The sequence below is a fragment of the Mustela nivalis genome (assembly GCF_964662115.1).
Source record: "Mustela nivalis genome assembly, chromosome: 7".
Lineage (NCBI taxonomy): Eukaryota > Metazoa > Chordata > Mammalia > Carnivora > Mustelidae > Mustela > Mustela nivalis.
The window spans coordinates 62939345-62951752 of NC_139026.1; the positions used below are offsets into that span (position 1 = coordinate 62939345).

At 36.1% G+C, this 12408-nt stretch overlaps 1 protein-coding gene across 6 annotated transcripts in view; it reads left to right on the forward strand.

The window, feature by feature from the left end:
• DENND5B (DENN domain containing 5B) overlaps positions 1-12408 on the forward strand; it is a 184878-nt gene that overhangs the window by 67282 nt on the left and 105188 nt on the right. For 3 of the 6 annotated variants that reach the window (XM_082740655.1, XM_082740658.1, XM_082740657.1), the window contains 2 exons: positions 270-335; positions 3641-3750. The exons of 1 other annotated variant lie outside the window; for it this stretch is intronic. In XM_082740655.1, coding sequence (XP_082596781.1) covers positions 270-335; positions 3641-3750 — 176 coding nt within the window. The remainder of the gene's footprint in view (positions 1-269; positions 336-3640; positions 3751-12408) is intronic. 2 more of the 6 variants (XR_014314193.1, XM_082740656.1) reach the window with 1 other exon arrangement.

Here is a 12408-nt window from a genome sequence, read left to right on the forward strand (position 1 = left end):
TTTCCCATATGAATAACTGGTACAGATGTTTAAGTAGTATTTCACTTCTTACATTAAAATACAATTACCCATTCTCTATGCCTTCTTATTACTAATAGCTTATAAGCTGCATACTGTTGGTGTTAAGCTACATTCCATTGATGTTAATGCCTCATGTTTATTGCTTTTGTTTAATTTGTTATTCTCATTTTCCATTTTTCAAAGTCATTTTGCTTTTGTGTTTGTGTTTCATTGTTTATAAAGTTTTTTGTTTCTGTTACATTATGTAGTTTTGTACCAATGGCTAGAAGCAGATCGTCATGGCAAGAGCCAAGATGCTGCAAATACGACTTCAGGTAAAGATAAAAATAAAATTAAAAATGAGGTTTAGAAATCACTATTTTAAATCACCCCAAGCCCATCATAATTGTTGTTTTCCCCCAGTTTTGTTTGGGCAAAAATAGGTATTATTTTATATTTCTTTTCTCTCATCTGCATCTTAATTTTTTTAAAGACCTTATTTGCTTCAAGCCTTGAAAAAATTATTCACTAGTCTTAAGCTCTCTTGGCAGATATATCCTATTTTCTTCAAAGGAAAGGCTGAATTGCAGCTTAAATTTAGTAGCAGATTACTTGGCAGTATTACCTGGAATTAAGTTTATATATATTTGTAGTGAGGGATATTAATATTTTCCCAAGTTTATAATCTTTGTTCATTTCAGGATAGTGTTTAAGAGGTGGATTTTAAGTTGAGTAAAAAATGCTTATGTATCATATCAGTTTCCTTATGTATCATATCAGTTTCCTGATCAAATTCTTAGACTGATTTCATTTCTCCTGCTACATCCTAGAGTAAATTCTAAATTAGAAGTCATTTATAATATGGGTTTAAAAAGGAGAAGACTAGGTTTTTCCCCTCACCTCTCATCTCCAAAAGGCATCATCAGGATTCTTTTCTTTGGTAATAGTAGTGATAACTATATCCACTCATGTCTAAATCCTTAACAGTGTTATCAGAATTTCTATATAATTGGTTCTTCCATGAATTTACATCAAAACAGTATTTGCCAAGACAGCTATATATACAGCAATGACCTTTCCTCTTGCCCCCCTTTCTTGGCAGTCTAGTAGGTGGTGTGTTGGCAGCAGTGGTGGTGGTTCTGTTTTTCTTAGATTCGTGTTTCTGTTTCATGAGTCTTTCCATTTTCTTGTTTTTATAAAAAAATTTTTTGTCTTTGAAAAGGGTGGTTTTCCTTCTCTATCTTCTGGGTGATTCCATTGTGCTTCAGGAGGGTGTGATGTTCTTTAGTTAACAGAATGTTATATTGAAAATGGTACTGTCATGGCTTTTCTGATTTATCCTCTGTCCCGTAAATAACTTGATATATGAATGAAGATAATGTTACTATTTTAACCAGACTTAGGCAGGACGTCATTAAAAAAAGGTAAGTGTTGCAAGGAGTTATATCTTGCATTATGTGCTGTTCTTCTGCTATGATAGTATTTCACATTTTATTTATACTTAGATAAAAATAAACATTTCTGGTTTATGTTGGTGGGTGGAGAGGCATTACTGTTTGCTGTATATTGTCTGAGGGTGTCCTGTTCCTGTGTCAGTAGCAGCATCAGCAGTATAGACCTTTAGAACCAAGTTTTGTGTTTTCTGTGACTTAAAGTGAAGTGAAAAGTGGTCTTTTTTTTTTTTTTTAAAGATTTTATTTATTTATTTGACAGAGAGAGATCACAAGTAGGCAGAGAGGCAGGCAGAGAGAGAGAGGAGGAAGCAGGCTCTCTGCTGAGCAGAGAGCCCGATGTGGGTCTTGATCCCAGGACCCTGAGATCATGACCTGAGCCGAAGGCAGCGGCTTAACCCACTGAACCACCCAGGCGCCCTTTTTTTTTTTTTTTTTTTTTAAAGATTTTATTTATCCATTTGAGAGAGAGTGAGAGCAGGAGAGATCACTGAGGGAGAAGAAGAGGGAGTAGCAAACTCACTGCTGAGCAGGGAGCCCGACATAGGTAGGGCTCGATCCCAGGACCCTGAGATCATGACCTAAGCTGAAGGCAGACGCTTAACCAGCTGAGCCACCCAGCTGCCCCTGGTCTTTTTCTTTTCTTTTCTTTTAATGAAGAAATGAATAACCTAAAAATTCTTAGTGTTTCCCTGAGAATCTAGTGTCAGCTTAAAGAATGTAATTTGCCCTTCCTGAAGTCAGGTATTCTGAACGCTGACTCTTTCTTGAGGCACACTGACTCATGGACAGGTCCACATTTTTCCATTGACTTTGTAAGCTTACTCAAGAGGCATATTGCCAAAACTCATAAACTATCCTCAGGGATACTTTTGACAGTTTTTCTTCTAGAAGTGAAAGCTTTCTATCTATCTCTTAGAAGATAGAAATATGGAGTAGAAAGATACAGATGAAACATTTGCCTAGGTAAGTAAGAAATATCCAAAGGAAAATGGTCATTAGCCAGGGCTTAAATTAGAAATAGTACATTAGTTGCTGCAGCAAATCTATTTAAACTATGTGCCTTTATTCAGAAAAGCTTCTGTGTATTTTATATTGCAGTTTCCAACAAGATTTTAGAGCGTAACTTTTCCCTCCTCTTGTGGTCTGTTAAGTTTCGCACTAAAAGGTGTTCTATATCCATCTTTTCATATCTTTACCAAAAATGGAAACTGAGTCTGACTAGATGCCCAATTGTGATTTATAAATTACTTGGTATTTTTACTTCTACAAATAGTGGTAAGTAGCGTTTATCTCTTGATATTAATAGTTTGTGTTTTACACTTAATTAGAACTTAAATAGAAAAAAAACACGAGGCAGAATGATATTCCAACATCTTCTAATTCTTCATTCTCAACTTTTTGGCATTGAGAATTTTAAGAGCCATTCATTTTAACATATTTTATGGAACTAAGGCATTTGGGGAAAACAGGTTTCATGGGAATTAATTTGGTCAAGGAGATAAAGAACTGAGCTGACAGCTATAATTGAGGTTTTTTATATGTAATAATCAAATATAGCCTGCCTTTGTCTTTCCAAAATTTTGACAGGTGAGGAATTTGGCTTAGAATAGCTTGTTTTTTTTCATAGGTTTGGTGTTGTCTACTAAACTAGACAACTCAGAATTAATGATGTTTCTGATTCTGTTAATTCTGTTACTTGTAAAAGCCTGGATATAATTGCATTTGTTAGATTTCTATGGGAGCTCAAGCAGAATTGCCTTATGTGAACACAGCAGCATTGTGTCTGTCCAGGTACAGAATCTCAGGATCAGAAGTATGATTCAGGATGCTCAATTCAGGATGTTCTGTTAAAAAATTAGATGTTTCGAAGTAGGTTTTTTTATCACCACCTACTGAAATGAGGACAGTAATTAGGTTACAACAAAGATTATTTGAATAGATCTTTATTTTTAGTACAGTTGTCTGGCCAAGATGTTGAAATTCAGATTCTGAAGTTTTAAATGCAGATCTTTTATTAACAGTTCCTTTTCAGTTGTCCACTGAGAATTTTTACAACTCAGACTGTTAGAGGTAGAAATTGAATCCAATTTCAGCATTATCAGTCAGTATATCTACAAAATAAAAATAAAACTACTACATGCTTTTGAAAAAATTCTAGGTATCAACTAATTAATTATTTGTTTTAGGTGAAAATTTTGACCAGAGTCCTTTGAGAAGAACATTCAAATCCAAAGTGCTGGCCCACTATCCTGAGAATATAGAATGGAACCCTTTTGATCAAGATGCAGTGAACATGGTATGTATTTTTTTTTTTTAATTTTAACCTTCTTTTTATTTTGTTAAGAATGACAGTGTTGGGCACCTGGGTGGCTCAGTGGGTTAAGCCTCTGCCTTTGGCTCAGGTCATGATCTCAGGGTCCTGGGATCAAGACCCACATCGGGCTCTCTGCTCGGCAGAGAGCCTGCTTCCTCCCCCTCTCTCTGCCTGTCTCTCTGCCTACTTGTGATTGCTCTCTGTCAAATAAATAAATAAAATCTTTAAAAAAAAAAAAAAAAAAGAATGACAGTGTTTACTTTAGTTCATTTAATGTTTTAAATAAACAATTCTTTAAGATCAGTAATATTTTTTTTTAAGATTTTATTTATTTGACACACAGAGAGAGATCACAAATAGGCAGAGAGGCAGGCAGAGAGAGGAGGAAGCAGGCTCCCCACCAAGCAGGGAGCCCAATGCGGGACTCGATCCCAGGACCCTGAGATCATGACCTGAGCCGAAGGCAGAGGCTTTCACCCACTGAGCCACCCAGGCACCCTAAGATCAGTAATATTGTCCTTGTTTTATAGATGTGGAAAATGAAGCTCATAGAACTTAAGTTACTTTTCCCACAGTCCCCAGGGCAGATAAGTGTGTATAACGGAATCTCAAAGCCCATTTTCTTTTTTTAAAGTTTTTATTTAAATTCCAGTTAGTTAACATACAGTGTAATATTGGTTTCAAGTGTACAATATAGTGATTCAGTACTTAAATACATCACCCAGTGCTCATGACAAGTGCATTGCACTCCTTAATCCCCCTCACTTGTTTCACCCACCTCCCCTCTGGTAACCATCAGTTGGCTTTCTATAGTTAAGAGTCTGTTTCTTGGTTTATCTCTTTTTTTCCCCTAGGCATGTTTATTTTGTTTCTTAATTCCACAGATGGGTAAAATTATATGGTTTTTGTCTTTCTGTGACTGACTTATTTCACTTAGCATAATGCTCTCTAGTTCCATCCATGTTGTTGCAAATGGCAAGATCTCAATTCTTCCTGATGGCTGAGTAGTATTCCATTGTGTGTATATATAAAACTTCCTTATCCATTCGTCAGTTGATGAACACATGGGCTGTTTCCATCATCTGGCTTTTGTAGATAGTGCTGCTATGAACATCTGGGTGCATGTATTCCTCAAAGCCCATTTTCTTTTCCTACTGTTAAGCTGTGTTTGTGTTCGTATTAATTCATACATAGATCATTTGATGAATGGTAATATTTGTTTGCCTGGAGAGTTGCCAGATAGAAGGAATACAGTTACAGTTTTCTTACTTCAAGGAATGTTGTATGAAGGGCCTTTAATGTGTCATATTCACAAAGTAAGGAGGAAAAGGAACCTGAATTCATCATTTAGACATTCGTAGGAATTTTTTAGACATTAGTACGGATTTATTTATAAGGAATTTGAATTAATGCAGTGAGTTACCATTGGTGGTTATAAGTCCCTTTAGAGAGTCTTAGAAATAATCATAGTTTTCAGATTATTTAAGAAGGGTCCCGCTAGATGCCTGGGTAATATTTTGGGATTTCATGAATGGAATTCTGTAATTATAAAAATCAGGGTGCTCCAAAGTGAGCAAATCAGAGATCAGGCATACTAGGCACAGAAATAATTAAAAGTAGACTGAGACACTGGTAAGTATAGTTCTTTTTTAATATTTTAAAGGTAGAGCTAAAAGATGCCATTATGATATGATACTGTAAGGGAAGGAAATTAATAGATAGTAGATACCTGCTAGGTATCTCATGTCCGTTACTTCACATACATGCTGACATGTCCCCTGTAAGAGTTCTTTCTCATATTTTACAGAGATATTACTAACCCAGAATTATACAGGGAGTTTCAGGTTAAATCCAGATAATTTTTACTCTGTAGCTCACTTTTCCCCATCTACATGCTGCGTCCCTCAAAGAAAAATGATGTAACTTAGTTTTGACCTATACCAAAATGATGTGGGTCACATTGATCCTTTTGTAGTATTTCTGTATCACAGTAAATTCATTCCAGTCTGAGTTTGACAAAGAGGGAGTAGCGTGGTACTTTTTCTAATAAGTACAAATGCACTCTGACTTTGATTCTTCACAGAACATAGTGTAGTTATTTCTTTAATCAGAGATGCCATTTTGCTGGAAGTTAATACTGTGGGGCCTAGCCTCATCTTTGGTGAAGACCGTACCATAAATATTAAGTGGAACACAACTGTTTGTCATATTTATGACACTTGGAGGAGCACAGGGAAGCTTCTGACTAAAATAGTCAACAGGGGCACCTGGGTGGCTCAGAGGGTTAAGCCTCTGCCTTCGGCTCAGGTCATGAACTCAGGGTCCTGGGATCGAGCCCCACATCAGGCTCTCTGCTCGGCGGGGAGCCTGCTTCCTTTCCACTCTCTCTGTCTGCCTCTCTGCCTACTTGTAATCTCCCTCTCTGTCCAATAAATAAATAAAATCTTTAAAAAAAAATAAAATAAAAAAATAAAATAGTCAACAAACAGCAATGATGAAAAATAATTTATTAGCTGCTACGCCAGCAGATTAATAGAAAAATATTTTTAAAAAGAGTGAATGAAGCAAAGGAAACCTAGATAAGAATGTAAATAGATTACAACACTTGACTTCTTAAATTTGAAGATATTCAAAATACAAATTCATCTGTGACAAATTAGAATGGTTTTTACTACAGTACAAATCCATAGTCGTTTGGAACAAAATGCTACACTTGGGGTGTTTCCTTTCTGTTAATTATTTGAATGCATTAGTAGTGAGACATCCATGATAGTTTTAGCCTTGGTCTGTAAAGCATTCATCTTTAAAGCAGTTACCAGCTTCCTTAATCTGTTTTTGTTATTTTCTTTCTTCTTGCCTCTGGGATTATTTTATGTAGGCAGCCAGAGTCTCCTATGAAGAATAAACACATAGGCTTGTGTTTTGACAGTTAAGCATCACATAGCATTTTGGTTATTGCTGCAGATTTAAAAGGATTTGCTGACATTCCATGAAAATCTCTGAAAAACATCCCATTAAACTAGTCTGCATTTGGGTCATAGATTTACTGCCCTTACTTTCCTCTGATTTTTTAGCAAATACGCTTGTATGAAGCTATAATTTATTCCCATCTAAAGGTGTAAAGCTTTCTTCTTGCCTTTAGAAAAATCCTACTCCATCAAGTCACCACCTTCTATAATATCAGTCATTTCTTTTCTTTTTTTAAATTTATTTAACAGACAGAGATCACAAGTAGGCAGAAAGGCAGGCAGAGAGAGGGAAGAGAAGCAGGCTTCCCACTGAGCAGAGAGCCTGATGTGGGGCTCAATCCCAGGACCCTGGGATCATGTCCTGAAGCCGAAGGCAGAGGCTTTAACCCACTGAGCCACCCAGGCGCCCCTCGGTCATTTCTTTAACAAGCAACAGTGGTACTTTGAAAAAGGGTCATTAATTTCATACAGAAATTAAATCCTCCAAAGCAGTGAACTTTGTTAAATTAAAAAAAAAAGAAAGAAAGAAAGAAAGAAAGAAAGAAATTCACGAGTGCCGTGCAAATATAATAGAAAATAAATGTAAATGACGGGTGAAATTGTTTTGAATTAATTGTTTCTTTATATCTCTTTTGTTTACTGATTGAGAGATTTTCATGAAAAAAATAAAGGGAAGGGGGAAGTATCATAAAGCAAAACAGTACAACAATCCTATACCTAGAACTAACACATTTCAACATTAACAAATTTGCTTCAGATCAGTTCTTTTTCTCTGAAGCAGAGAATTGCAAGTGGAACTGAAGTTCCCCTGCCTCCCCCTACCCCATTTCAGATCTCTTTGAGATAATCTGCATATTGGCATTCATGACTATTTAATGTTCTGGTCAGTAGATTTTATCCTTAAGAATGTAGTGAACCTAGGGATTGTTAGAAAGAAAATATGATCAATACCTTTTTAAGCAACCTATATGAAATGTAAAGATTGTTTCGTTAGTCAATTCTAAATGAAACATCTGATATATGACATTTTAAGTAACTAAAAGACTTGTAACTGTTAAAAAGCTTTTTATAATCTATAAAGCTTTAAGTTTATAATTTACTGTTTACTTTGATTACAAGGGTAGGGTGGAGTATCGAGTAAAGGGTAAAGGGTTGACCGAAAAAAAGCCATTCAGATGCCCATCTTGTAAGATTCAAAGGAAAAAGAGCTATATATACTTTTTTTTTTTTTTTTTTAAGATTTTATTTATTTGAAAGAGTGAGAAAGAAGGGCATGAGCAGGGTGGAGGGGCAGGAGAAGAGGGAGAAGCTGGTTCTTCATTGAGCAGGAACAGACTCAGCAAGTACTTGAATTTTAGATGGATCACCCTTAATTAGATTAATAGTTTTGACATTAGAATGAAATAAGACCTCATTTTCATCCAAGTTTAATTTCTTGTCCCACAATGAAACCATAGGAATGAGGCTTTAATCCAGCCATTACCAGGGGAGCCCAGTTTTCTTATCTTTGCAGCTAGAATAGTCACAGACATCTCAAACTTAGCATGTCCAAAATTGAACTCACAGTCTTCCCACCAGCCTTGGTCAGTGAATGGTACAGCCACCTACCTAGTTGCCTAAGCTGAAAATCTGGCATTATCGTTGAAAGTTCTCATTTTCTTAACTTCTCCTTTGTGCAATCAGTTATCTATCTACTTCTCTCTGTTTTTATACACCCACCTTAGTCCAAACCCTCAAAGTCTCTTACTGGACTTCTGCTCCTATCCTTTCCATTCTTCACACTAACGCTGCTTCTTCTGTGAACACTTCTCTTGGGAAGCCTCTTCTACTTCTCTTTCCCCTGCTGAATTCTTACTGACCCTTCAGGTTTCATTTTAAACACAGTTTTTTCAGAGAGGCATCCCTGACCACCTTTCTACCATTGTCAGTTCCCTTCAGGTTCTCTTAGGACCTGTTAGCTCCTTGTACCTTTTTGTACCTCCTTGTACCTTGCAACCTATCATGGTTGCAAGTAAGTAATTGATTATGTAGGTAGTTATCAGCTCTGTGTCTCCTGCTGTAATGTAAGCATGGTGAAGACAGGCCCACTCTCTTATTCGTTGCTGTATCCCTACTTTCAGACATGGCAGAGGCTGAAGTCACTGAATAAATGAAAAGAATGTTTGCTTACTTACAATACTTCCCCTTCCCGTCTTTGTCTTTTCAGGCGTTACTTCCTCTGCTAACCATCTTAAGCAGGAGTAGTTAGGTGCTCTCTCTTCTCAATTTCTATAATGTCTTGAACATATCCTGCAGTAGCATTGATCACGTTATTTTATAACATTATTTTATAATTTATAATATAGATACTTTATAATATTTTATAATGTATATTTTATTTTTAGAATTTATCTTTATTTCGCATTTTACTGTCTCAAGTGGCTTCACAGCTATTACAACTATGAAACAGACTAAGAAGTTCTCACTTTACTAGATTAAAACTAGATGTTATATGTTGGAGCTGGAGTTATTCTTCAAGGTGTAGAACTCTGTAACTTTTACTTAAAAATCTTGTCAGTCCTTATGCCTATCAATATTTTGGAACTGAGGTTTTTTTTCTCTACCACCATATGTTTGATTTTTCAAAGCAAGAGATTGTGATTTTGGCCTCATCACAGTCTTCACACATAGAATATGTTGTTGGAAGTTTTTTAGTCACTAGAGTCTTCCCTGTTTTAAATTCAGCACCATTTTATATTATATATCACATTATTTTATTGGTTGTGTGTTTGTCTTTTTTACCAGACTGTGAACTTTTTGAAGAGATTATTTCCATATTTGTCTTTTAAATTACCAAGATCTAATGTAATATTATGACATAAATATTTATTAAAGGAAAAAGGAGGGAGAGAGGGAATGAAGGGAGGAGTAAGGAGGAACAAACAGACCTATAATTTATCTTTCATTTGTATAATAAGAGAAGGCATAGAAGTCATAACACTATAGGAGATGGAAAAAGGAATTGTAAAAATTCTAGCCAAACCACCTGAAATAGTCCAGAGAGATAATAAGGACATGTAGTCACTCAAGGATGGGGATACACAGCACTGTGAGCTTACTTTCACTAAAATAATCAGATTACAAGTGGCAGTCAGGTAAACAATGACAACCCTAAATGTTCAGTTGTTTTATTGTAGGAGAGTGGGTTGGAGAGGGGAGTAAAAGTAAAAGACAGTATTAGGGATAAAAAGAGATTGTTGAATACCCTAGTGAACAAATCTTTATTTATGTCTCAGGTTTTCTGAAAAATAAACCTGACAATTCATACAAGAATTCCTACTTTTAAAAATGAAAAGGCAGTAGCATTTTCCAAGTCATAGTTCCCAGATTAGAAATTTAATTCTTTCTTTTTTGGATTTGTAGGAAGAGAATTTAAGAATTCTTACATCTGTTATCTGTAGCATAGAAAGTCATTCTTTACTTTGAGCACAACTTTTGGCAAGCTTTTCCTGTAAATGTTTGAATGCATGCTCAAGAAAGCTACAAAACCTTAAGGGAATATTTGGCAGCTGTGCAAAAGCAGTTGAAGCTGTAATTTTGTGGTTTATGATGTCAGGAAAGCCTATCAATTAAATCAAATCTTTATTTTTACTTTGGAGGTCACCACATTTCTGTATTGCCTACTACGTGTAAGAAGAAAACTATAGGCTTACCCAAGAGAGGAGCTAAATCTGATCCTACCTACCCCTAGCTGTTGTTTTTGTTTGTTTTCTTGTTCATTTGTTTATTTATTCATTCAACAAATATATATATGGCATGCACTATCCCAAATAAATATTTGAGCATAGCTTGGAGCAAGAGGGATTCAGAGCTTCTTCCTATAATCTTTATTGGCTATAGTAGATGTGTCAGATGAGGTTTTAGTCCTAAATCACCAGAGGATCTCCTCCTGTTATAATGAAAGCAGTTTTAATGTGAAGATATGACTATGAAAAGGTCCTGCTATGACCTTTCCTTACACAGCTATTCCCAAGATTAGGAAAAACAATTTTCCTCTAACAAATTCAAGTATTTGTGTGTTTTATTCTGTGTGTCTTATTCTATCCAGATATACATAGTAGTTTAATTCTTTTCAGCATATATAAAAATAATTATGTAAAGCTACCTTAGTTATTTCTAGGCCTCATATTCAGTGATATGAAATACAAAGACATTTTCTCTAACCTAATAATAGTAGCCTTCATGGTTTTTGCTTTTTATATCTATTATCAGTCACCATTTATGGCCCCAAATAGTGTATTGTTCTGTGTTTGGTACTCTTACATGTTTACAGTCATAGCACTATAGCACTAGTCCTTGAGTCATTTACAATCTAGAGATCCAAACTAAATAGAGGAACTAGTAATGTGTACCATTTTATAATGTAGCATTTGTATACAGCAGTCCAAGACTTTCATTTCTTGCCCCTTCTCTAAAGACTTTCTAGAGGAAAAGTGACATTTTAATGGCATTTATAGGATGAAAACAGTATTTTTTATGGAATGATAAATGAAGGTTCTTTAAGATAGTATTTATGTGCAAACTTAAAGTAAGGGAGTGTCTCCATTACCTATTGCTATATAGCAGACCACCCTAGTATGTACTATTTAAGAGGCTTAAAACATGGGCTGTGGGTTAGCAATTTTTTTTTTTTTTTTTTTTTTTTTTAAATAAAAGGCCAGGTAATAAGATGCCTGGGTGGCTCAGTGGTGTAAGCCTCTGCCTTCGGCTCAGATTATGGAATGGAGCCCTGCATTGGGCTCTCTGCTCACAGGGAGTCTGCTTCTCTCCCCCCCACCTCACGCCCCCCACCCCGCCTGCCTCTCTGCCTACTTGTGATCTCTCTGTCAAATAAATAAAAATAAAATCTTAAAAAAAAAAAGGCCAGGTAATAAATAGTTGAGGCATTTTTTAGGCCATACCATCTCTGTCAGTTACTCATTCATCTCTGGGGCTGTAGTGCAAAAATAGACACGGACAGTCCTTAAATGGATGAGCACTATTGTGTTCCAATAAAATTTTATTTACAAAAACAGGTGGCAGATTGGATTTGACCTAAGCCCTAAAGTTTTTTGACTCTTTTTAAAAAAAATATTTTATTTATTTATTTGAGAGAGAGAGAGAGAGAGAGAGACTGCACAGGCAGGTAGAGGGAGAACCAAGCTCCCTGCTGAGCAAGGAGCCCGATCTGAGGACTTGATCCCAGTGTCCTGGGACCTTGATCAAGGACCTTGATCCCAGGACGCTGGGATCATGACCTGAGCCGAAGGCAGCCACTTAACTGAGTCACCCAGGTGTTCCAAGTTTGTTGACTCTTGATTTAAAACAACAAAACTATTAACTTAGCTTACAAATCTGCAATTTGGGTAGGTTTAGCAACGTAACCCCTCTGCTCTACTGAGTATCAGTTAAGAGTGGCTCAAAGGGTAAAGACTGGAGTCATCTGAAGGTTCACTCACTCATAATATATCTCCAGGGCTGGGAACATCATTAGGGAATCCTGTCTCTGTGTGATCTAGAGACCATGTAGTCTCTAGCTTGGTAGCTTCAGGTTAGTTACATTTCTTACATGTTGGCTCAGAGCTCCTAGTGTCTGTGACCAGAGAGAGAGAGAGAGATGGAAGTTGTATTGCCTTTATAGCCTGAAAAGTCA